This window comes from Triturus cristatus, chromosome 11, assembly GCF_964204655.1.
Source record: "Triturus cristatus chromosome 11, aTriCri1.1, whole genome shotgun sequence".
Taxonomy (NCBI): domain Eukaryota; kingdom Metazoa; phylum Chordata; class Amphibia; order Caudata; family Salamandridae; genus Triturus; species Triturus cristatus.
In genome coordinates this window covers 891698350-891723940 of record NC_140594.1, presented here as the reverse complement: position 1 = coordinate 891723940, position 25591 = coordinate 891698350, and the positions used below count along the sequence as shown (strand labels likewise).

Genomic DNA, 25591 nt, shown 5'->3' with positions numbered 1-25591 from the left:
CTGCTGGGGTGTTGAAGAAGTGAGCCTTGCCGTTTACATCCACCCTGTGGTGTGCAGGGTACAGCATGCTGTATCAGAGGCCCATTTTTCGTAGAGTAGACTTGGCATCGGCGAAATTCCGATGTGCCTCCAACACCACCATGGTGAAGTCAGGGAACAGGGAGATCACGGATTCCTGCCACAGTAATGGACCATTCTCTTGAGCCAGTCAAACGGCTGTGTCATGATCCCATCAATTTTGCCAATTATCAGTCTTGGGGGCAGCCGGGGTTGGGGCATGGGCCCAATGAGCGGTGCACACGTTCCACCACAAAGGATGATGTAATGTTTTGCCTGCCCAGGATAGCAGACAGAAACCTCTTGATGAAGAGGTCTAGGCAACCAGTATTAGGATGCGCAGGTTGTTAATAGACCTATCAACTCCAGGTTTACGTCTTAATGGCCACAGATTTCAGTAATTTTGCCAGTTTCTTCAAATGTTTTGAGGCATGGGCAGCACCGTCTACCAGACCCGACAACCATCCTTCATTGGTGTCAAGCCTGCCTTCGTGGCTATCAAGTTGTTCACCAATAGCGTCAAGGCATCCAGCTAGGGTGTCAAATTTACTGTCTATGGATTGAAAGCCTACCCAGTAGGTCGCACCGTGTAGCTTGGACAAGGTCCAACAGCGTTAGAGGCCAATAACAAATGTGTCTGGGTGCAACCAAGGATGATAGAAATATAGGCGGGGAGGGGGCACTCCTGGGTGCCCAACTGAGAAGTCAATGTAGGGGGCAGTCGAGCAAGCTACTGGACACAGTGTGAGTGCAGTCCCCAGTAAGCAGAGAAATTCTGGTTAGAGAGATGGGCGATACCACCACAGTGACCTCACCGTATGGCCTAAGGTTATGATGCCAGGAACCTCTGGCATGAAGCAAGGGCTGTCTGAGTGGGGTCCACACGCTAAGATGATGATGTTAGGGATAGCAGCTTCCTAGCGTGTTGTGGCGAGTGTCGTGGTGGTTCACCTTGGAAGTTAAATGATGGTCAGGTTGCAATCATGCCACATGCCTCAATATAGTTAGTTAGGAGGAGTAGGGCCCAGCATCAAGCCCCCAAATCAGTTCGCACCCCAAATCTGGTAGGTAAATTGTCTAGGCCTTAAGGAATTGGAGGTGGGGGAAGGGGGGTAACCAGGCTCCCAATCGATGGCAGAAGGGCACGCCGCTCCACAGGGGGCCCTGCCGGTTTAAAGGATGAATATGGCCTAAAGACAGATGGTGCATGTTCCACGCTTAACATCTAATGAGGCAGTGTGGTTAACGCAAGAGGGGGAGCAGAGCTCTCTGTTAGAGGGAGAGGGCGGGCCTGGTGGCAGCTCACATGGTTATAGGCTGCAGCAGCAGCCCGAGACTGGTGCAGCAGGTGCTGGTGACCAGGGTCACAGGTGGTGAGTTGAGTCATGCGCTGAGTTGGGGAGTGCACCGGTCAAGCACGGTGGCTTAAGCGGGTGACCCATCGAGGCCCGATGGCCTCTCCACCTCAGGCTCACCAATGCCCTTGTCACTGCAGGGCCTCCGAGGAGAGGCCGGGACACCTGTCAAGCCCTGTCCACTCAGCATAGCCCTAAGTTTTACTCCAGGGGTAGTCACCTCATGCCCTCAGTGCTGGTAATGCCATTGCAGTGTCCCAGATGGAGTGGGATTACTGTTTGAGCCCATTCCTGCACAAATCGGGGCCGATTCCGCTAGAGTGTCAGTGCTGTGCAGCCATCTTGGTCGCCAGCTCGGCCAAGCCCCATAAAGCATTTGTAGGTAACTGAAATATGAATACATTTAAAAAAAAATAACATATTAATTATACAAATGTATTCAAATGATCCTATATCAGTTATTTCTAAATATTCTTATTAATGATAAAGCTTTACATTATTACACTTTGATACATTTCTTATAAACTAAGTTTACTTAATTTTATTTAAAAATAACATCCAGATTAAAACTAAACAAAAAAGTATTGAAAAACAAAAGTTTATTAAAATGCTTACATTTATTTATATGTATATTTTTAAAAAGGCATCAACGTTTAAAAATAAAATCATACAAAATGTTATGAAAAGGTTAACGATTCTTAAACAACAAATAGATATGCAATATAAAATACATTTCTTACCAATTTTTAGAATTGAAAAAATTGCTATCAAATTTTTAAACATATTTAAAAAAAACATCTCAATATACCTTTGGATTTTTTTTAAAACGAATTTTAAAGAATTCCCCACACTATTAACTTTTAAAACCTCTCACCACTAAAAATAATATAAAATTAAATTAACAGACTGAAAAAGTACATCAAAGCAAATAATAAAAATGTCAAATAAAAAATATATATATTTCTACTAGCAAATATTACAATTCTACACCTCCCATGCCTGACATAAAAATCCTGCTCCAAAGAAAAACATATAAGATTTCCATTGCTACAATAATATGAAAAGAGATATCGCATACTTCAATGCTATATACAATAATTTTAACAATAATATTAAAATCAGTTGCCCCTTTTCGTTGCTCTCTTCAGCCGCTGCTGCCCCCATGGCCCCTCCCCATGCAGACTCCCGCTCCCGCCTCCCAGCTGCGCTTACCGCCCACCTTCCCCATTTAATGGCGGCTGCTGCTCGGGCGTGCGAGCCAGACCTCTGACCTTCTGGTCTGCAACTCTGCCCTCTGCCCCAGCAGCTCCGCCATTGTGCCTCTGCCCCCTCACTTCTGCAGTGAGTAAGGGTTAGAGACCTTCCACTCGTTGTGCCTGGTGAGCGTTTTCACTGCTGTATTGGTTTACTGCATTTACTGTAGTGTACAGTATTGGTTCTGCTTGTAGTGTCATTTTTGTCAAATCTGCGTCTCTGTGCCCTTGTTGTGTCCGCTGTTGCCGTTTTTGTTGTCCTCTCCAGCTGCCCTTCCAGCCCCTCTCACCGCAGACTCCTGCTCCCACCTCCCAGCTGCGCTTCCAACCCCCTTCCCCATTTAATGGCAGTGGTGCGTAACGGCCGCACCGCTGGCATGCCAAAGACGTGTTAAAGGCAAGCCCGTCTGCACCCATCCGTGACCCGACCGCGACCAGAACCAGAGACCCTGGATTTCCAACCGTCCACCACTACTACTCAGCTATCCTCCTCACACTCAACCCCAGGAGGAACAACAACTGCCAGCTATCCACCCTGAGCACCACCCACGGACAGTTCTCCTGCCGTCACTGCCACCTGACCTTTAACACCATCAGCACCCCTACGGCCACTGGCCCCGCACCGAACGCCAACACCTTTGAAAGCCTAAGGTGCATCCTCCTCAACGTGCGCTCCCTGCACAGACACGCCGTTGAGATCTGGGACCTCCTCGAAACCCTCTCACCAGACATCGCTTTCTTTACAGAAACCTGGACTAATGCCTCCTCTGCCCCCGACATCACCACCGCCATCCCCGATGGATACAAGAGCCAGAGGAAAGACCACGGCAACCGCCCAGGAGGAGGCCTTACCATTGCACACAAGAGCCCCCTCCGACTCTCCACCTCCACCATGAATGACTCCCTCTCCACCACCGAACACTTGCACTTCCAGATCCAGACAAGCCCTAGAACCAAACTTCGCAGCACCCTCGCTTACAGACCCCTGGACCTCGCACCTCGTTTGCCACTACCATCGCCGACCTCATCTAACCCCACGACATCGCCTCCATGGACTACATACTTATCGGAGACCTGAACTTCAACCTCAACAACCCCAGCGACCCCAACTCCACCACCCTCCTGGCCACCCTCGCCAACATCGGCCTGAAACAGCTCATCACCATGCCCACCCACAAGGCAGGACACACCCTCAACCCCATCTTTGCAGGAGGAAACAGCATCCACTTCAGCCACACCACGCAAACCCCTGGATGGACCACCACTGCGTACACTTCAACATCGACAAACCACTGCCCCCAAACCTGCACACATCTTCCAAGAAGGAACTGGAGCAAAATCACTGAGGCGCAGCTCAAGTCCACCCTCAACCATGATGCCCCCACCACATTGACCAATGCTAAGCCCCACAGATGGAGTTCCAACTGCGCAGATGGGCTCGCACCCATATGCAACTCCGACAGACAGCGCCCCAGGAAGGCCACCTGGTTCACCACCGACCTCCAAGAATCCAGACGCACCTGCAGACATCTCGAGAAGAACTGGGGAAACAGTAAAATGCCAGAAGATTGCACCACCTACAAGAACGCCATGCCGGACTACCATCAACGCATCAGAGCCACCAAAAGGACCTTCATCGCCAACTCCAGCAACTCCAAGGAACTCTTCAGCGTCCTCCTGGAACTCACCAAACTCTCCAGCGAAACCATAGACATCACCCCCTCCCAAGACCTCTGCGACAAGCTCGGATCTGACTTCCATCTGAAAATCAAGGGCCTCTACGATCACTTCAATGACCAGACACCTGACTTCGAAACAACCTTCCTCTCCAGCAACACCAGCCAGCCTACTGTCTCCTCCTGGAACCCAGTCACCACCGAAGACACCACTTTGACCATGAAAAGCATCCACTCAGGGGCCCCTATGGGCACCTGACCGCCGCACATCTACCACAGAGCTGCCATTGATTCAGAACTACGACGCACCATCAACACCTGCTTCAAGACCGGCACCTTTCCCAAAGACTGGAAATGTGCAGAAGTCAGACCCCTGCTCAAGAAGCCCTCAGCAGACCCCATGGACCTCAAGAACTACAGACTCATCTCCCTCCTCCCCTTTGCGGCCAAAGTCACCGAGAAGATTGTCAACACCCAGCTAACAAAATTCATTGAAGAAAACTCCATCCACGACCCCTCCCAATCCGGATTCCGCAGCAACCACAACACAGAAACTGCTCTACTCGCTGCCACAGACTACATCCGCGCCCTTCTCGACTAAGGACACACGGTCGCCCTGAACCTACTCGACCTCTCTGCAGCGTTCGACACCGTCTCCCACCGCACACTCACTACCAGACTCCATGACGCCCGCACACAGGGAACCACCCTTAACTGGATCCTCTCCTTCCTCACCAGCAAAACCCAAAGGATCAGACTGCCACCCTTCCTCTCCGAACCCATGGAAATTAACTGCGGAGTATCCCAAGGATCAGCGCTCAGCCCCACAATCTTCAACATCTACATAGCCCCCCTCGCCACCATCGTCAGACAGCACGGACTCAGCATAGTATCCTACGCCGACGACACCCAGCTCATGCTCTCCCTCACCAAGGACCCCATCACCACCACACTCAACTTCCAGGAAGGAATGAAGGACATCGCATCTTGGATGAGCAGCAGCTGCCTGAAGTTCAACTCGGAGAAAACAAAGATCCTCATCCTCAGACCCTCCCTCTCTGCATGGGACAACACCTGGTGGCCGTTCGCCCTCAGCAGCCCTCCCACCCCACGGACCACGCCCGAAACCTCAGCATTGTGCTTGACTCCTCCCTCTCCATGACCCGTCAGGTCAACGCCATCGCCTCCAGCTGCTTCAACACCCTCCGCGTCCTCCAAATGACCTTCAATTGGACCCCCCCGAATTAAGAAAGACCGTCACCCACGCACTCATAACCAGCAGACTGGACTACAGAAAAGCCCTCTACGCAGGGATCAACAAGTCTCTGCTCCGCAAACTCCAGACCATACAGAACACCACAGCCAGACTCGTCCTCGGCATCCCTCGACACGAACACATCACCCAACTCCTGCGTAACCTCCACTGGCTCCCTGTAGAGAAGAGAGTTACTTTCAAGATACTCACCAATACCTACAAATGCCTCCACAACACCGGACCCCAATACCTCAACGAGAGAATATCCTTCCACATACCCAAGAGAAACCTCCGATCCACCTACCTCGCCCTTGCCTAAACCTCACGCATCTGCAGAGCCAGAACAGGGGGAAGAGCCTCCTCCTACATCGCAGCCAAGACCTAGAATGACCTCCCGATTGACATCAGATGCACCCCCTCCCTCAACATCATCAGGATGACACTGGCTCTTCGAATGAGCGGAGCTGCTCCCCCCCAAGCCTTGCGACCCTCATGGGTGAGTAGCCCACGTACAATTCCACTGATTTATTGATTGAATACAACAACAAAAAACAGTATTCTTACCTTCAATATTCCAAATTAAGATATTTTCTATATCACAATATAAGGAGAACAATATTATGTTAAGACATTTTTTTGAACTATATATTTTAGTAAAACAGCTTGATGTTAGCAGTGAGATCATAAGCAGTGCCTAGGGAGAGATATGGAAGTATCATCTCAAGCTGGTGAATTTCGGTTTTTAGGTTATTATGTTTGCAATATCCCTCAAACTGCATATTTCTTCGACAAAGTGTATTTTATATTGCACACACTTTTCTGTCTGATGTTTTTGGTATACTTTAGCCCTGGGCAAAGTATCCACTTGTCAAGGCCAATTGCCATGACTACAAGCCTCTGGGTGCAGGGCACTGCCTTCAATAGTTCTCCGAGCAGAGGTCCCATTCTCCCAGATACCTCTGTCTATGGTCTTCAAACATAGCTTGCAGGCTTTGGAAAAAGGTAATTTCAACATTCCCTCTGACCTCACTTACCATTATGGTACAGAGGTTGGTTGTTTTTCAAAACATATTTCAAGTTTGCATCAGATAACTAAATTTGTTAAATTCGAAACATAAATAAGAGACATTCCATGAGATATGTCGAGAGGCACCTGTGTCTGCAATAGTAAATATCCTAAACTAGAATTCGAACTGTTTCACTAATGACAATTATAAGAAACTGTTACAATAAAATGAATCACCTAGCTAATAACAGATTAAGTCATCGTTAAACTGAAATGTCATCGTCTACAACCTTTTGAAGGCTTCATCAAAATAGGACACGTATACAATGGAACCATAAAAGGACAAATTATATGAAAATTAAAAAAGAAAAATTACGAAAGAAAACATGACAAAAATACTAAAATGATGAACTGCATCCACATGAAGATGTTTTTCAAATGTTCACATATATGTAACTAAATATTTGCAGGCTCTATTTTTTTAAACCATCTTTTTATATTTGCATTGATATTTTAATAATTAGTCACAGTCTTTAAAAGAGAATACTCACTTATTAAGAAGGCATTTGTACACTTTTTAATTTTAACAGGTTAGTTTTATATTTAACTACAGATGTTCTTTAAACTTTGGAATGACAGGTGAAGATAGACCCTCATTACACATGTATTTAAAATGACAGTTTTTTAAATAAATGAGGGAATGAGAACTGCTTGTGGAGCACAGCAGATTTCATCCCCGGTTTCTAAGAGAAAGTCTTTTGAAGGGTAAAAGTTTTATAACAAAGTGAAATTATGTTTAGTTTGACAAACAATTTTTTGCAACTGACAATGTTTTAAAATGTCAATATTTTCCCTTCTACATTATTTTTTATACTTTTATTTAAAGGTTTTCATCTATCTTTCACAGATATGAATTCCTTCCAAGTTGCTTTAAATAATAGGACAGAATGAAAAGGGTTACACAAGTTTAAAATAGCAAAGATTTTTGGGTAAGTAAAATGATGTAGAAGTGAAACAAGATCATATGTATGATAACAACTCTTTACTTTTGTAGCAATCATGCACAAACCCTACAGTAAATTGGCAGCACCTTATAAATGAAAAGAGATATAAAATGTTATACTCATCAAGAGAATACTGTTAAACAATGTACATAAAAGTGTCTAGATGTTTTCTATGCTTTATCTATGAATGCCATTCCCTCTAGAGAGTGATGTTAATTGGTTACATGAAATCTGTTGTTAATAACATACTGTAGTGTAGTTCATATATCCCCGATAGGCTCTGCGCATTGAAATAACATACACTATAGATTTGACATAGGACTAAGGTCAGTATGTCTCTATCGAGTATATTAAACTTAATTACTTGTGTGTGCCAGCTAACTCAGCGGTCACTAGAAAACGTCTTGAATAAACAAGAAGGGATTAGTTTCTGACAACCGCATAAACATGACAACTTTGTTTCCCTTAGAATCGGAACAATCTCAGAATCGTGGAAACAATAGATAACAGTTTCACTCAGTCAATCATGCATGCTTCGTTTCTACAGAGTTGCGCAGAAATAGAGAGATGGGCGTTTTAATAAAAGGGTTTATTGAACAGTCTTATTTCTCATGCAAGAGATATGAATTGCTACAATCGTAAGACAGACTGCAAAGTACAATATGTACGAGGTTAGCAGTAAGATAAAATAATACTGCAAAAGCATGGTTTGTAGTTATGATATATATTAATCAAAATACATACATAAATAACATAAGCTAAAATGTGAGACTCATCTGATGCTTCCAAATTGTTCTACCCCAGTGTACCTAACCTAAGTGCAGTACGAGGTTTGAAGTAGGTGTCATTTCTAAAGTATAGCTAACTATATTTTTGTTTAGCCAAGAGTTGCCAAAAGTTTCTCTAAGTTCCAGTCAGCTCCATACCTGAGAATGAGAGGGGTTGGAATCTTTTTTCTGGACTCGATAGTCTAACCACCCGCAAGGGAAGTCAGAGAGCACTGGAGCTGGATTCTCAGCGAGGAGGATGGCAGCGTCAGGCCAGTGCATTAGGCTGGAACTCGATTTCCTTCCGAACTTGCCGTGGCGAACAGCGTAGTCTGGGTTGGATCGAATCCTCCGGGAATCGCAAATTGCCAGGGCAAGTACTGGTATATTTATACCTTGAAGGTGTCTAGTAATGCCAGTATTGACTTAAAAAGTCGGGCAGAGGAACGTCATGAATGAACCCCTAAGGAATAGTTCATGTATACTTAATGAGTTCTTGGAGAAATCAATATTCAAGCTGAGGGAAATTCCTAAAGGCTTAAGGGTCTGGTTTTCCAAGAATTCGTTGTGACGCGGATGGACGGATGTAGGTGGCCATGCCTGTATTTGGTTTGTACGGACAATGTCTAAAAAAGGGCTGGATTTCTATGTCCAACTAAGAGCAATGTGAATCGTACCTATATAAGGGCATAAATCGGGAAACCTATATACGGAATCTAAATCTGCACACAACAATACTAAAAATTCCACATTTCAGTCAATCATAAATTTTAACTAGTAGGGAATTCATTGATTAAGAATCAATATGAGGCTGATTTAACAGTAATTATCGGGTACCTAACACCTGGAAATCGATTGGAGTGAACATGCACTGAAAAGACACAGGTAGCATCAGGAGAAGAAACGTGATCAAGATCCAGTTTAAGATTCTCAGATTTCCATGGGGTTAATAATTTTCGGGTTTTTGATATGAAAAATCAATTAGATCGTTCTGGCAATTACAGCAAAAAAACTGAATTTACACAGTCTATTTTCAACTGCATGAATCATGACTCTCACCAGTCTGAAATGGATATTAATTTATGAAGGTGAAAGACAGGTGGAATGTGTTTCTTATAAAGGCCAAAAGGTTTTCATAAAATTAAAGGGTTTTATCATTGGTCATGGTCCAACTTGTAGATATATCACTACCAAGCCACTTTTCCAGCAAATTACAAGTATGAACATGCACTGGTGGACTCTGATTTTATAGCTATATCTACCAGGTTACTATGAAAGAAGCAGATATTTAAATCCATCCCATTCTTGCTTTAAGCACCTTGTAAAACAAGACATAAGGAAAATCAGTCTCTGCATTCTTGAGCAAAGGTCCTACACTGTATGGAAGCAAGAGTCTAGGAAATGAAGCACAGGAGTTTCATTCATTTTGTCAGGTAAACCCTAGGGGTAGCCCAATGCATGCTCTGCACTAAAAAGATTTTCTGCTGTGACAGAGACAGTGGGTTCGCCGGTGCAATGATGTGTATAAAGTTTCACAGGAATGCTAAATTGATAACTTCTTTTGCAAATGGAGTTCCTAATAAGGTCAAATGGCAGGCATTATACTCTTGAGTATTTTCTGATTATTCAGGGCATGCCTGTTTTTCATTTTTTTCTGTGCTTCAGAATGTTCACAAAAGGCTCCTTTTGCACAATACAATAGATTGCAAACTGCATCTTGCACAGTGCAAGCGGTCGTTTTCTGCCGCTCGAGTAGATTTTTACTCAAGCGGCAGATTTCTCAACGCGGACTGGTAGTTTATCATCACGAGTGGTCGCGAGCATACGCGACCACTCGCAATGAGAAACCTGACCTGCCCGCGTTGAGAATCTCACCGGGAGGTTTATTTTCCATGCTAGCGATCGGCAATTTGATGTTGCTGATCGCGAACGAGGAAAAAGTCTCGCCGGGATGTCATTTTGCTCGCTCGCGGTCGCCAACTTGACGTTGAGGACCGCAAGCGAGCAAAAAATGCCAACTACGCTACGCGATTTTGCACTGTGCTACGTGCAATTCGCGTAGCGCGAAGAAGCACAAACAACGCAAACTTCGCGAGCATAGCCTAGTTGTCAGCCCAGGGTTAATTGTTTGTTGTTGGAAACCTCTCAGTAATATATATATTATCTACTGGCGGTCGCCAGTAGATAGTTATAGTTAGGACCGTGTTTCCATAGGAAATCCGCAACATTCTGTTTGGCATAACTTTGGCGCCGGTTGACGAATCCTTGCGAAATTTTCAAAATAGGTGGGGCGCTCCGCTCCGCTCCTACCCTGAAAGTCTCGGGGGGATTCGTCAAGCGGGGGCTTAGAAAAAAGGGGGGTCCCAAAACGCATTTTCCCCATGCAATTTTCCATAGGGACCTTTAGTCCAAGGTATAGCCCGAACTGCTGAACAGAATTACTTGAAATTTGGCAGAGAGGTAGTCCTCAGCTCAGGGAAGTGCCTTTTGCAGGTCTGGTGTCAATCTGTTCAGTAGTTCCTGAGAAAATCAAAAGTAAAATCATATATACATGTGGGCGGAGCCTAACCACACATCTCATCCTGAGATCTGATTGGCTGTCAGCACTTCATCCAAGAAGTGTTGGCAGCCATCTTGGGACCAATATACATGATAGCACCTCATTAAAAAGCATTGCAGTTAATAGAAGGTTTTAAGACTTTAGTTACATTATAAATCATTTGTTGATGGTACCATACTCATTTTAGGAATTGTGGTATGTTCTAAGGAGATTTCACCATGTGAAAAAGCCTTCTGCTGGGATATCATGATTGAGAGAAAAATATTTTCTCATGCTTTTCCCACAGAGGTTTGGAAGGTGATCTACAAGCTAAACTGAGAGCTTATTTTCTGTAAATTCACATTATCTTTCTCAGTCATGTGAGAATGAAGTCTGACATTCTCAGTAAAACATGTACATCCAACAAGGGCAGAGACGGTCAGTTGATTCCTTTGTGTTCTACTGCAGCTTCCCAGAGTGTTCCAAAGAACAACTAGAGCGCTAACAGTCCTACTTATGATAAACATATGGCACACCTGAAGCCATCTTGCTTGGATTAAAGTGGTAACTCTTAAAACATTTAATTTAAAAAGGAACAAAATGAGGGGGTTCATTTTTCCATAAAAAGTATGATTAGTGCTGCAGAAAGAAAAATTAGGGCACATTTTGAGTGACTTCTCAAATCCTCTTCTATTTCATTAAAAAATTCTGACATGCAGACTGAAACATGTACTTTCAATACCAGCAGCAGTTTTCCCTGGTGATCAGTAGCTTTACTACAGTGATCTAATGAGCAAAAAGAGTGCTAACATTCTGAATTTATGGCAAATGTGTGACACATCTGAATGCCTTCTTGATGGAATCAAAGTAAAAAACTGAAAGTATTTCCTACTGAGGAGACTGCAGTAAATGAGGAAATTAGGAAACTTCATAACAAATAAGTCTCCCAAGATGGCCACCAGAGACAAAAGAGCCCAAATGTAGCCCAAATATCACCCAGATGTAGCCCAAGTATAGCCCAATGACAGAATGTCCCAGAGTGTTCTTAAAAACAACTAGAGCGCTTACTGTCTCCATTATGACAAAAGTATGGCACACCTGAAGCCATCTTGATTGGAATAAACTGGTAACACTTAAAACATTTAATTTAAAAAGGAACACAATGAGGGGGTTCATTTTGCCATAGAAATTATGATTAATGCTGAAGAAAGAAAATGAGGGCACATTTTGAGTGACTTCTCAAATCCTCTTCTATATCATTAAAAAATTCTGACATGCAGACTGAAACATGCACTTTTAATACCAGGAGCAGACTTACATGGTGAACAGTAGTTTTACTACAGTGATCTAATGAGCAACTAGAGTGCTAACATTCAGAATTTATGGCAAATGTGTGACATATCTGAATACCTTCATGATGGAATCAAAGTAAAAAACTGAAAGCATTTCCTACTGAGGAGACTGCAGTACATGAGGAAATTAGGAAACTTCATAACAAATAAATCTCCCAAGATGGCCACCGGAGACAAAAGAGCCCAAATGTAGCCCAAAATCACCCAGATGTAGCCCAAATATAGCCCAATGACAGAAGTGTGCAAAACACTTATTATTTTGTGTTTTTGCAGTGTTATATAGTGCAGACTTGTCAGGTATTGGAGTGCTTTACATGAGCATTGGTTACGTCACACAAGAACAAATTCATTTTGGTTGTAGACATGGGGAGACTAAGTGATTTGACCAGAATCACAGAATGTCGAGCTGAAGCAGAAACTCCAACCTGGATCCCCAGTTGCAAAGTCTGCAGTTCTGGAAGTAACACCACATCCTCTCCCCTAAGTGCAACATCTAATCAAGTGGTCAACTGGATAAAAAAACAAAGATAACAAATAATTTAAAAGTGCTTTGTCGCTATTTGAAAACTCAGAAAATATGTCCTTATTTTAGTCGTTTAGAGCACTAACCATAATTTTGATGCCAATAAGACCCTCTCATATATGTAATTTCTAAAGGAAATGCTCTAGGTATTACAGTTTTGATTACATCAAGATGACGTCAGGCGTTCCACACTTTTGTAATAAATATAGAATGTTAGCAATCTAGTTGTTCATTAGGATACTGTTGAGAGGCAGAGGCCAGGGGCACGGACTCTGAAAATTGAAGGCAGGTAGGAGGGTGCAAAGGCAACAATTTAACCACACTGAGCAGGCAGGAAGAGCCGTGGCAGCCCAACAGACTATGGAGGGCAGTGGAAAGGGGGGCAGGGGCAACAAACCAACAATACAGGACTTGCAAGAGAGGCTGTGGCAATGTAATAGACCATTGTGGGCAGGCAGAAGGAAGAGGCAATGGTAGTACAACCATACATGCCAACAGACCCGTTTCAGCCAGGAAACGTCCAATGTTTTTAAGCTCAAATGGGCTTTATTTGATCTGTCTGTCTACAATCTCCTCTTTTTCAATGTAACTCAAAGGGGAAAATCAATACCCCAGTTTTTTTTCAAAATCTCCCTCTTACCAAGTTCAAAATGTTCGCAAGTATGGTACATTGGATCATGGAAGGAAATGGGGTAGGGACATGGACTTGGATAACAGAGGACAGGAGGGACATGGAGAGGTGCACCAAACTGACCCTGCAGGGCAGGCATCAGGGTTTGCAGCAGCACAATACACCACACAGGGCATGCGGGACGGGAGTGCAGCACAACAATCCATAGAAAGCAAGAGGGAGGGGACAGGACCATGCACATGGACAACAGAGAACAGAGGGGCAAGAGGCAATGGTAGCTAGCTGACCATAATGGACAGACAGGAGAGAAAGCTGCAGCATAACAGACCATAAAGGGCAGGAGGGAAGGATCAGGGGCATTACAATGGAACAGACAAGCCAGGAGGGAGGGAATAGGGGGTCTGCACATGGAAACAGAGGGCTGGGGGCAAGGTTGCAGGGCAGGAGGAGCAAGATGACCATGGAGGTCAGGCAGGATGGGCACTAGAAGCAAGACACACCATGAAGAGCAACACTGAGACTGTGATGGCATACACACAGATCATGGAGGGAATGTGGGAGGGGGTCAGGGGCAGCTAACTGACCACACAGGGAAGGTGGGAGGGGCCATGGCAGCACAGAAGACCATGCATGGCAAGTGGGAGGGTTAGTGGCAGCACAATGGATATGATGGGCAAGAAGGAGGGTGCAGGGGCATGCACAAAGGACGATGGAGGATAGAAGGGAGGGTCAGGACCTGTGCACAGACAAGAAAGTTCAGGGGAAGGGGCCTCACAACAGACCGCACGGGGCAGGCAGGAGGAGCAGTTGCAGCACAACAGACCAGGGAGGGCAGAAGGGTGTGGCAGTACAATGGACCATGTAGGACAGGAGGAAGAGGATAGGGGCATGGCATGTGGACAGGCAGGGTGGAGGTGGCAGGGACAGGTTACAGTCATCTGACAATGCTAGGCAGGTGGGAGGGGAGTGGCAGCTCAACAGAACACTCAGAGTAGATAGGAGTGGCAGGTCCATGGAACATGGTGGGCAAAAAGGATGGAGCAGGGGCATGCACAAAGACATCAGAGGGCAGGGGGAAGGAGAATAGGGGCAGCAAGCTAAGCACAGAGTTTAAGCAGGAGGTCAATGATGGGGCATAGAATTGGGCGAATGGAGGGCAGGAGGAGTGGACTGGTACATCATACTAAATTGAGGGCAGTGGCAGCACATCAGACCATGCATGGCAGGAGGGAGGAGGCTAGTCCATGGATTCATACAACAGAGGATAGGGAGGATGGGGCAGCAAGCTAACTGTTCAGAGAAGGCGGGTATTAGGAACGTTATTGTTTTTAAAACGTGTGTCTGTGCGAACTACTTAAAATATGAACAAGTATGCAGCATAATCTCACTTTTATTCAGGAAGAAGAGGACGTTTGTGACTGTGACTCCGGGCTCACTTGGCAGAAACACCCCCTGACCCTCCACCCCCTATCGCAAAATGTAATGCCCGTGAAAAGGGTAGGTGAACACAGTGTTATATAGAACATAGTCCTGAGAGCACGATCGAAAATGAAACCTAGATATAGTGAATGGTATAAACGATGCACCAAAAAGTGTGATATAAGATGAACCGGGCGTGAAATATAATATGCAATACATTGTGCGCAAATACAGATTTAGAGCGCGAGATAGCACAGGCACTAGCGCGTGCTATGCGATATGCACCTTGGAGTGTAATATGCACAGGGCAGTGTTGTGTAACCTAACTAGTCTCTAAAGTTGTAATATAAAATATGTGCTGGGGAGTGTAACGTTGCATATGCACTGTGACAAAGATATGGATCCCAGATTGTAATATGTATGGCATAGCACTGTGCGTTATAACATAGGCATTGAGGAAGGTACGTTAGATGGGGCAATATACCGTGCGAAGACAAGTGTGGCATGACATATTCACGGGGTGGTGTTACAGTGCACATGGGCTAGAGAGTGTCATAGCATATGCACTAGCTAGTGGAATACAACACAGAGGTGTGTGGCACTCAGCAGGCAATGGTGGGTGTAACACAGCATTGGGCTCTGCCAGGAGCGCGCTGTGACTCTCAAGTGATGTTCGTTCCCTTTCCAGAGAGTAAAATAAAAAGTATTACACATCCGGCAGTGGATGTGTGTTTTATTAACCGTGAGGGGGGTTTCTTGCATAGTTTTGGTCGAATTTTTGTCGAATCCCCTTTGAAGGGCTTGGTGTGCATGTGTATTAAATGTGCCCGTCAATAGCTACCCATGTTTGTATAAATAAACGACAAGGGTGTCTACCGGGATTAGGCACGGTAGGGCATCAGACATGTCAGAGCTTCACTAGTGGTGTAAATACATTCCACGTGGATTCATTGTATGCATAGCCGCCTTTTAATGAATATCACGCAAATCGTCATGGTGATAGGTACGTACGGTTTGTCCAGCATGTCCTAGGTGTGTCTATAAATATATATTTTTTAAAAATAATAAAAAACAGTGGCCGGCCCTGGGGATTGGGGTCAAAAAAATATAATTAGGAGACAGGCCCTGGGGGATGGGGTCATCAGGGCCAATAAATTAGAATAAGAAGGGGAACCACACAGCCCCCTTCTTAAAAAATTAAAATACATAAAAGACTGGCATCGTGCCGGAGGCCACGCCCCCTCCTTGCAGCACTCTGCAAACGCACCCCCTGGCGAATTGTAAGTTGGGGAATTAATTCCTCTTCAATACTGAGGGTCCCTGAGGGCCAACTAGCCCAACAGGCATCTCCAGTATGCGCCAGGGAGCTGTGCTGCAGACAGGTGTTCTGAGGCCAAGCCCCTTTTACACCTCTCTGCAACGCAGCTCTGTGGCACTTACTGGAGGTACCTAGTGGTCTAGTTTGACCCTAGGGACCCTTAGGATTCAAGGGGACTTAATCTCTCAACTTAGAACAGCCACAGGGCGCGTTTACACAGTGGTGAAGGGAGGGGACGGGGCCTGAGGTGACGTGTGCAAACACGCACTATGGCACGTTTTAAATTGGGGATATAATTTACCTTCAATACTGAGGGCCCCTGGGGGCTAACTAGCCCACCAAGTGCTTCCAGTAAGCGTCACTGAGCTGCATTGCAGAGAGGTGGTCCAGGCCGTGCCACTTTTTACACCTCTCTGCAACGCAGCTCTGTGGCACTTACTGGAGGTACCTAGTGGGCTAGTTGGACCCTAGGGACCCTCAGGATTCAAATGAACTTAATCTCCCAACTAAAAACGGACACAGGGCGTGTTTACACAGTGGTGAAGGGAGGGGACGGGGCCTGAGTTAACGTGTGCAAAAACGCCCTGTGGCCTGTTTTAAGAGGTAGTTTTAATCCCCCTGCCCTATTATATACTAGGGGCTTACAGAGGAGGTCATGCTAATCACAGGGGGACCCCAACGCATAATGTTCCCTAGTGTATGTAGGTGTTTTCACTGTATTCTAAGTGTCTTTTAACATAGCACTGGCTCTAGGACTGGTTAGTCAGACTCAGTTACCACCAGTATCCGTCTGAAAAAGTTGAGGGTACAGGATGATTTTGCAACAAGGATTCTTTCTGCTCTTCTTTTTGTTCTTTCTGCACGTTATCCTTCTTCCTGCACTTTTCTTCGTCTTTGAGGACTTCTGTTGCTTCTTTCTGCACTTCTTTTTTTTCTTTCTGTGCATTTTTTTCTTCTTTCTTCACATGTCCTATCTCTGTAGGCATAGTTAGAAATTAGCATTTAAAAAACCTTTGAAATTCACAGAAAAAACCATAGGTTTCAGGCACGTTATAGTTAGGAATTAGCATTTAAAAAACCTCAGAAATTCACTGAAAAAACCATAGGTTTCAGGGGTGTTATAGTTAGCTGGACTTTTCACTTGTACAAAACCATTGAAATTCCCCCGTTATAGTTAGTTCAGCTAACTATAACTCGCGCGCCCGCAATGCACTGCTGATGACGTCACATATTACATCACTCATGACATGGTCAGTGACATCACTCATGACATCACTGATGACATCTCAAATGACATCACTGATGACATCACTGATGACATCATCCTTGTGATAGAGTGGCAGACCTCCTCTCACCCTAATATAACCTTTGATACACACATTCAAAAATAGAGACTAAAATTTTCAAAACAATGGACATACCAATACCATACGTTTATCATAAGTAGGACTGTTAGCGCTCTAGTTGTTCTTTGGAACACTCTGGGAACACTCTGGGAAGCTGCAGTAGAACACAAAGGAATCAACTGACAGTCTCTGCCCTTGTTGGATGTACATGTTTTACTGAGAATGTCAGACTTCATTCTCACATGACTGAGAAAGATAATGTGAATTTACAGAAAATAAGCTCTCAGTTTAGCTTATAGATCACCTTCCAAACCTCTGTGGGAAAAGCATGAGAAAATATTTTTCTCTCAATCATGATATCCCAGCAGAAGGCTTTTTCACATGGTGAAATCTCCTTAGAACATACCACAATTCCTAAAATGAGTATGGCACCATCAACAAATGATTTATAATGTAACTAAAGTCTTAAAACCTTCTATTAACTGCAATGCTTTTTAATGAGGTGCTATCATGTATATTGGTCCCAAGATGGCTGCCAACACTTCTTGGATGAAGTGCTGACAGCCAATCAGATCTCAGGATGAGATGTGTGGTTAGGCTCCGCCCACATATATATATGATTTTACTTTTGATTTTCTCAGGAACTACTGAACAGATTGACACCAGACCTGCAAAAGGCACTTCCCTGAGCTGACGACTACCTCTCTGCCAAATTTCAAGTAATTCTGTTCAGCCGTTCGGGCTGTACCTTGGACTAAAGGTCCATATGGAAAATTGCATGGGGAAAACGCGTTTTGGGACCCCCCTTTTTTCTCAGCCCCCGCTTGACGAATCCCCCCGAGACTTTCAGGGTAGGAGTGGAGCGGAGCGCCCCACCTATTTTGAAAATTTCGTGAGGATTCGCCAACCGGCGCCAAAGTTATTCCAAATAGAATGTTGCGGATTTCCTATGGAAACACGGTCCTAACTATAACTATCTACTGGCGACCGCCAGTAGATAATATATATATATATATATATATATACATACATACACACACATTTATATATATATATATATATATATATATGCACACACACATCATCTTCTGGATGTTAGGGGCACATATAAAACAAAAATAGCCTTGTGTCCATCAAGTACACTTAATATTTTTCTTTCCATTTAAGAGATTCAGTTATGTATTTGCCAGGAGAGGTGCTTTTTGCATTTATACGTAATCTTTTTTGGATCAAACTCCAGAAATAAGTACTATTAGAAGAATTAAGCATGTGAGATACAACATATATAAATGCAGGTGAAGGTATTCGTATATCACACAATATGAATAAAATATGAAGTGATTCTGTAGTTGCCACATGGACCGAGAAAAAAAGAAGAAGAGGAGGTTAACACAGGATGTTGTGAAATGGTCACTGGCTTAAAAGAAGCACATTGAAAATGTGAAAGCCATGATCATCAGATTGAAAGCCCCAACCCTTAGACTATGTGCTCTTGAAGTTCTTGAAGAAGACACATACCATCATCCATGATGTCCTGGGCTGAAACTGAATTTGTGTAAACAACCAAATCTGAGAGGGCACGACACAACTTCATTGTTTTCCTTCGGCGGCATATTCTGTAGAAATAATAATTTCTTAGTTAGTGGGTTCTGCAAGCACTGGAAATAAAGGTACATATCTAAGCTTACACAAATAAGTTTATTGGTAGTACATTTCTCAAATATTTTTAGTAAAGACTATATCTATGCCAAAACAAATTAGGGATTGATCGGCGTTAGAACTTAGTAAGTATCTCATTGTTCTCTGCAGTAAGGTTCTCCAATCTCATCGCTTATACTCACACACACCTGTCTAGTCAAAAACTCTCATTGGCCATGCAAAGACCTTTATTATTTTACCATGGCATTTGCTTATTTATTTGTTGCATAATATATCATTTTTAATAACCATTTTAGCACAGACCAATTCCTAACAACTGACCTATTGAAGCTAAAAGTCCATTATATATTTTATATGTGTTTTGTACAATGTCCATTTTACATGTCTTCAAATAAGTAGCCCATTACATTTCCAGGCAGTGGTGTCGTGAACTCCCCGCTACAGCAGCTTGAGTGGGGGAAGGCATGATGCTACTGGACCCACAGAGCACTTTGCACTGAACGGAGATGAGATAGTCACTGACAGAAAGCTCCCGCTCAGTTTGCGCGAGGCAGTGCCGTGAGGTTTATGGGGGTCGTAGTCAGCAGACCTGTTCCTCTTGTTGGAGGCTTGCCATGTGTGAAACTACAACTCCCAGAGCGTCTCGAAGTACCAGCTAGTCTCCCAAGAGAAACCGCGAGACAAATTCCATGAAAGTCAACACAGTCTTAGCTTTCATCTCCAAAGTCTTGATTTGTTTTAATACCAAAGGCACTGGAAAGAAGGAGCATTCTGTAGCACGCCCAAAACAGCCATGCTTGAGATCCGAAGGTGAATGAGCAATGAACAAGCCAGTAAATGTTAGTTTTAATGTGTCATGTTTGCTGTACATCAAAAGACAGAGGTCAAATGTCAGGCTACTACTGGCAAATTCATGTTGATTCTTTGAACTTGCAGTTTGGCATTTACATTTCCTCGACTGCAGAGAGGATTTCGAAAAGTGAAGCACTTGGCTATCTTTTTTCAAACACACCACAAAACGTAAACACATATAAATTAACTGTACACATGTTTAAAATGCATTAGCAGTCATGAATGCACAAAATAGTCCGTTTTTTCTTTAACTCCAAGTGTGATGGAAAAGATTACTTTAATAGGATAAGAAGAAATCAATTACTTAGTGTTGCGCAAATGCCAAATATTTGCTGCAACTCAATTCCACACATTCTAATGTGTGCGCTATAGAGTTGTACTAGTGAAATATCTGCACAAATAAGTGGCAGTTTCAATGGAGAATATGCTGTCTATTAATATAGAATATGCGGTCTATAAATGGCAGTGTGCTACCATATCATGCTTGAACATATCTGTGACAGCGTGATCCTGACCACACCGCCAGATACATTCCAGACCCATGCCACTCTTTAGCTGAATAGACGTGGCTCATTTTCTACACTTGGTCTTTTTTTCATAACCTGCATGAGTTTAGGGATGTAACATTGATAGCACCACTGTTTGAAAGACGTTGTGTTAAACAGGAGGGAGAGGGAAGCCATAGATGCCCTTTTCTCCCTCCTTTAAAGATGTGCATCAGCTGGAGTGTTTTGTCCAAGTGGGAAGATTGACCTACATACTTCCAACCTGTTTCCTTTGGGCTCAAAATGTATTTCTACTCTTTCGAAGCACTAAAAGTATACTTAAGTAATTAATAAGTTGAAAATCAGAGCACAACAAGACCGAAAACTTATTTCGCTACAAGGCTTTAAGGACTGCAGAAACTATGTCACTTACTTTTTATGACAGCAGAAATACATGTAGCTCACTTTAGAAAGTGTTCGAACTTCATTTGTACCTGTCAAGACTCATTTTTCATATTTAATATTTATATTACTCTTCCCCCATGTGGCAGAAAAATTACAAACATGCCATTATTTTGTCTAACTTGCTTCTATTTAATCAACTGTATTACTTTTTGTATTGCTTTGTGTGATGGAGAGAAAGAGACAAATGGGAAGAGGGGATAACAGTTGAGAAAAGGGAAGAGACAATGGAATAGAAAGATGGTTGGGAGAGGAGGAGAGAGGCAAATGTGTGAGTGGAAGAGAGCGATAAAAGGAGAAGGGAGACATGAGAAAGGGGAGAAGAGATGAAAAGGAGGGATTAGAGGAAGGACTACCAAGAAGAAAGGGGTGAAAAGAGAAAAGGTAGAAAATATGAAAGACTAACCCTTTTAGGGAGAAACAGTCTCGTACTCCGCCATTCTGGATGACAGTCCAAGTGGGAGGTATTTATTTTTTCTGGCTACTTCCATGTTTCCATATGTCTAATAATGGTAGTGTAAGCGCTAATTTTAAAATGCATCCACCTAAATATGCAATCGATTAATCTGAAAGAACAAGTTATTTATTTTCTGTAACACTTTCTTGTGGCTACACTAACGGCAGATTCTCAACCTCCTGAATGTCCTCAGGTGACGATTTGGATTCGGAGAGCACTGCAACAGTTCTTATGTGCTGGCAGGTGATGCCATTGGTCTCGGTCATGACTTCATTCCTTCCCCAGATGTGATGACTTGGAGACACATAGAGGCTCCACCGCTGTGCTCAGACGTCAGTTAGCCATAGACATTTTCTGCACCCTTCAAGCAACAGCGAATTAAGAAATCAACAGTGTGTGGAATCTAGCTTGGAACCCTTTTACATACAAAATTTCACCCCTCCAAAAGGGAAGGAGAGTGGTTAGTGAGGAATCTGCGGTTAGATAGAGTATCAACCAGAAAGAGTGCAATAGAAGGTAAGTAACTTCTAACAGACTCCTCACCTCATAAATGTTTTCTAAAGCAGTGTCCTCATGAGGGTGGTGGCACTGAAAGGTTAACTTTACACCATAAAGTCCTACAGGAATGAGCAGCTAATCTAGTAATGTCTGGTATATATGGATGCCCACTAAGCAGCTTGGCAGCTGTCCAAAACCAGAATGACCTAAGCTGCAGAGGTTGCCTTTGCCCCTTATGGAATTACCTTAAAGGCCATTAGGAGACTCATTTTTAGCTAAAACATAGCAGAACTTACTACTAAGCACAATCCACCTAAGGAAAGTCTGTTTTTGAACTGCTTTACCTTTCATTGCACCAGCGAATCCCAAAAAAAGTTGTTTGACCTCTCGGTTTTCCTTAGTCCTATTAATGTAGAAACTAATGGCCGGATAAGAATCCAACCGGTGAAGTCTCTCCACCTCCTTAGAGGGATGTTGCAAAGAAAAGAACACAGGAAATATGAGGGACTGCCAAACATGAAATGGTGACACCATGTTTGGGTGAGAAGACACCCAAATGTGTATGGTCAAAATGTTACATACTGTGGCTGGATACCTGTAACTCACTGATGAGATACAGAGAAGTGATGGGAATGATAAAGAGGGTCTAGAGAGTCAAAGGTCTCAGGCTGCCACTGTGTGTAGGTTCAAAGGGTTCACACATTAAAAAGGTAAGAACCAAATTAATGTCCCTCTTTGGCATAATAAATGGAGCCGGGGGAAATATAGGAGAGAAACCTTCAAGAAATGCTGCATAAAGGGTGACTCAAATAAACAGGATTATCAGGCAAATAAAATAAAGTTGAAAGGCCAATAAGTAACCTTAAACAGAGCTCACATTAAAGCCTTACCAAACAAGAAATAAAACAAACAGTAGAACATCAAATAACTTGTCCTCAAGAGGGTCAACTTGCTTTTTCTCAAGTCAAGCATCAAAAGTAGACAAATGGCCAAAGAAAACAGACTTAAGAGGATGGGTGTCAAGTAACCACAATAACATCGCCTACTACCGCCAGAAGATCAAAAACGTTCACTGTATTCCTGTCCATCTCTACACAGGGAGGACTAGACTGATGAGGCTCAGGTGCAAAACCCTACCCTTTCGTTAGAGCAGCAGGTCCACAAAATGAAAAGTATAGGCTTAGATTCAACATGTTGGTGTACACACTCTCTGAACCCAGTCAGGGACTATCAGGATGAGCTGTGTTCGGTCCCTACTGACCTTCTTCAAGATCTGTAGAATCAGAGTCCCATAGCTCCCAGCAAACCCTGAAAGAGAAACTCCAGGGCTCAAAAGGCCAGACATTGAGCATTCTTGGCAGAAGTAAACTGCTATCAGAGGTAAATCCCTCTGGGTGAAGGTGGCATCTGAACTCTGGAAGCAGATGCCACACATGGTTAGCAAGGAAACATCTTCTGAGCTTGTCTGCTCTGTCCTCCAGGGAACCAGCTAGTTCACTTTTTTTTTTCGAAAATCCCAAAATAATTGAAGAGAGCATGGGTGCCCACACTGCCCTATTTGTTGCAGAATCACTCACAACAGTGTTGTCCATCATGACCTGGACAAAACTTGATGGAAGGCCAAAATGCCTTAATAACTAGACAGATGTCGTACCGCTCTAGAATTCTGATGTGCTGGCACTGCTCAGAGACCAAAGTTCTCTAATCTAACAGTGCCCAGGCGACCCAAACTAGCCCAGAGAAGATGCATTTGTCACTACTGTGAGGTATGGATGAGATAAAGAAAATGTGTTGCCACCAAGGTTGACATCTAACAGTCATCACTGAAGGTTCTGGGTTGCTTTACAGGATAATTGGCTGCTCTGAAAAGGTCTCCCTGGTTTAGCACCCACTGAAGGCAAAGGTGCCACTGCAGGGCCTGTGTGTGCCCAAGTGGAATGAGGCATCAGCAGTAACCAGATCAGGAACCAAGAAGCCTCAGAACCATCTGAGCAAGAACAACGACTCCTGCATGAATCATTCGAAGCAAATTTTTCTATGGTATCTAGTATAGGCCTCAGACCCCGGTCCTTCTTGGGAACCAGGAAAAATCAGGGGTAGCATCTTGTCCCCCTCTCCGCCTCAAGCACCACCTCAATTGCACCCTTGGCGAGCATCATCTTAACTCTGCTGAAGAGAATATTGGTATAGTCTAACAATGTGAGGCCGAAAACTGGAGGAATGTGGGGGAAGGGTAGATAAGAGAGGGAGGGCATAACCAAACTAGACAACTTGAAGAACCCACTGGCCCAAAGTAGTTGCATGCCAATCAGGTATTCTGCCCCTAGAAGTATCAGAATGCAATAACAGGGAAAACTAAATTGGGTTGGTGGCAAGCTGGAGTAGCTAAGATGAGTTCTAAGAGGACTGCTGCATCTGCTGACTGCCCTGCCCCTGACACAACCTCTTCCTTTTTCACCCAAAATGTGCTGGATAAATTGCCGGACAGTTTGTGAGGACTGACTTGGACTGTGTGCATGTCCTCTTACATAACCTTGGAAGTTCCGGTACTGGTGGTGAAATTATCAAAGGGGAGAAAGTAGGCCAAAGAGCAAGCAGTAGGCATATTCTCCTTAAGCTGTTCCAATGGTACATCCGCTTTGTCACCTAACAGCCTGACTCCATCAAACGGCATGTCCATCAGTGAAGCTTGGACATTAGTGGAAAAGCTAAGAGAGCACATCCAAGCAGGGCATCGAATCATGAAGATTGTGCCTATGGCCCAAGCTACAAAATCTGTGGTAGACACCATTTCTCAGAATGTATATAGCCATGTCCTTGTTGAGACCGTTACAAGACTCTCTGGAGTCAGATGTGACATCAAAAAGGATGGGTCTCTTACAGAAGGCCTGTGGCGCCTATCAACTGGGCTGCTCACAGGTGGGGTGGAGCAAGGTATTTTCTACACCACCATGAGGATTCAGTGAGGGCAGCGAGGGCTGAAATGTCAATAAGCCAGACTGCAAAATCTCAGTCAACAGGTCTACCTCAGGCTGCACTGTGGGCACTTGCAAGTCCAAGAACCCCCCTGCCCTACAAACCAAAAAGGAAGCACTTTCCGTAGATGAATTATAGTCCCATGGATGAATTAATTTCAGTCTGAGATGATGTGTACACACTACTGAAAGTTGTGATATAGGCCAGCATCTTTATGATAGAGTGGAGTAAACTTTCTCCACGCCATTATCTTCGTTTTAGAGAACTTGTTCAAATGTGGGTGAGGCTCTAGTTTGAACAGGGTCAGTCAGCACTGATTAAGAACCCGACAGCAGAAGCCCAAATGGTGGCCCGATAAATAAGTGGAGTCTGACAACAGGCCCGTGAAACTCGGGGTGTATCAGCTAAAGAGGCAGAATCACCTGAGAAGCAAACATTGAAGCCAGAATTGGGCCCTTGGATTGTGGACTGAGAAACGTTTCCCAAGAGCCATAGTGCCTGGGAGGTGTTGACCCTTGCTTTGACTTGTTATGCTTGTCTTTGGTCTTTAAACTTTGTATGAGGATGGCCCACAGGACCGGCACGGAAATTACTTCATCTTGGAACAGGACCAACGCCTCCTTTTGTCAGCAACCTAGCGCTTGGCTTCGCACTCCCTGACTACCTTGAAATGGGTCGGGGAACATTTGTTACTGGACTTA

The 25591-nt window shown here is 44.1% G+C and overlaps 1 protein-coding gene across 7 annotated transcripts in view; it reads right to left on the bottom strand.

The window, feature by feature from the left end:
- PLCH1 (phospholipase C eta 1) overlaps positions 1-25591 on the bottom strand; it is a 944957-nt gene that overhangs the window by 63249 nt on the left and 856117 nt on the right. For all 7 annotated transcript variants that reach the window (XM_085634800.1, XM_085634805.1, XM_085634802.1 and 4 more), the window contains one exon: positions 19020-19117. In XM_085634800.1, the coding sequence (XP_085490926.1) occupies positions 19020-19117 (98 nt within the window). The remainder of the gene's footprint in view (positions 1-19019; positions 19118-25591) is intronic.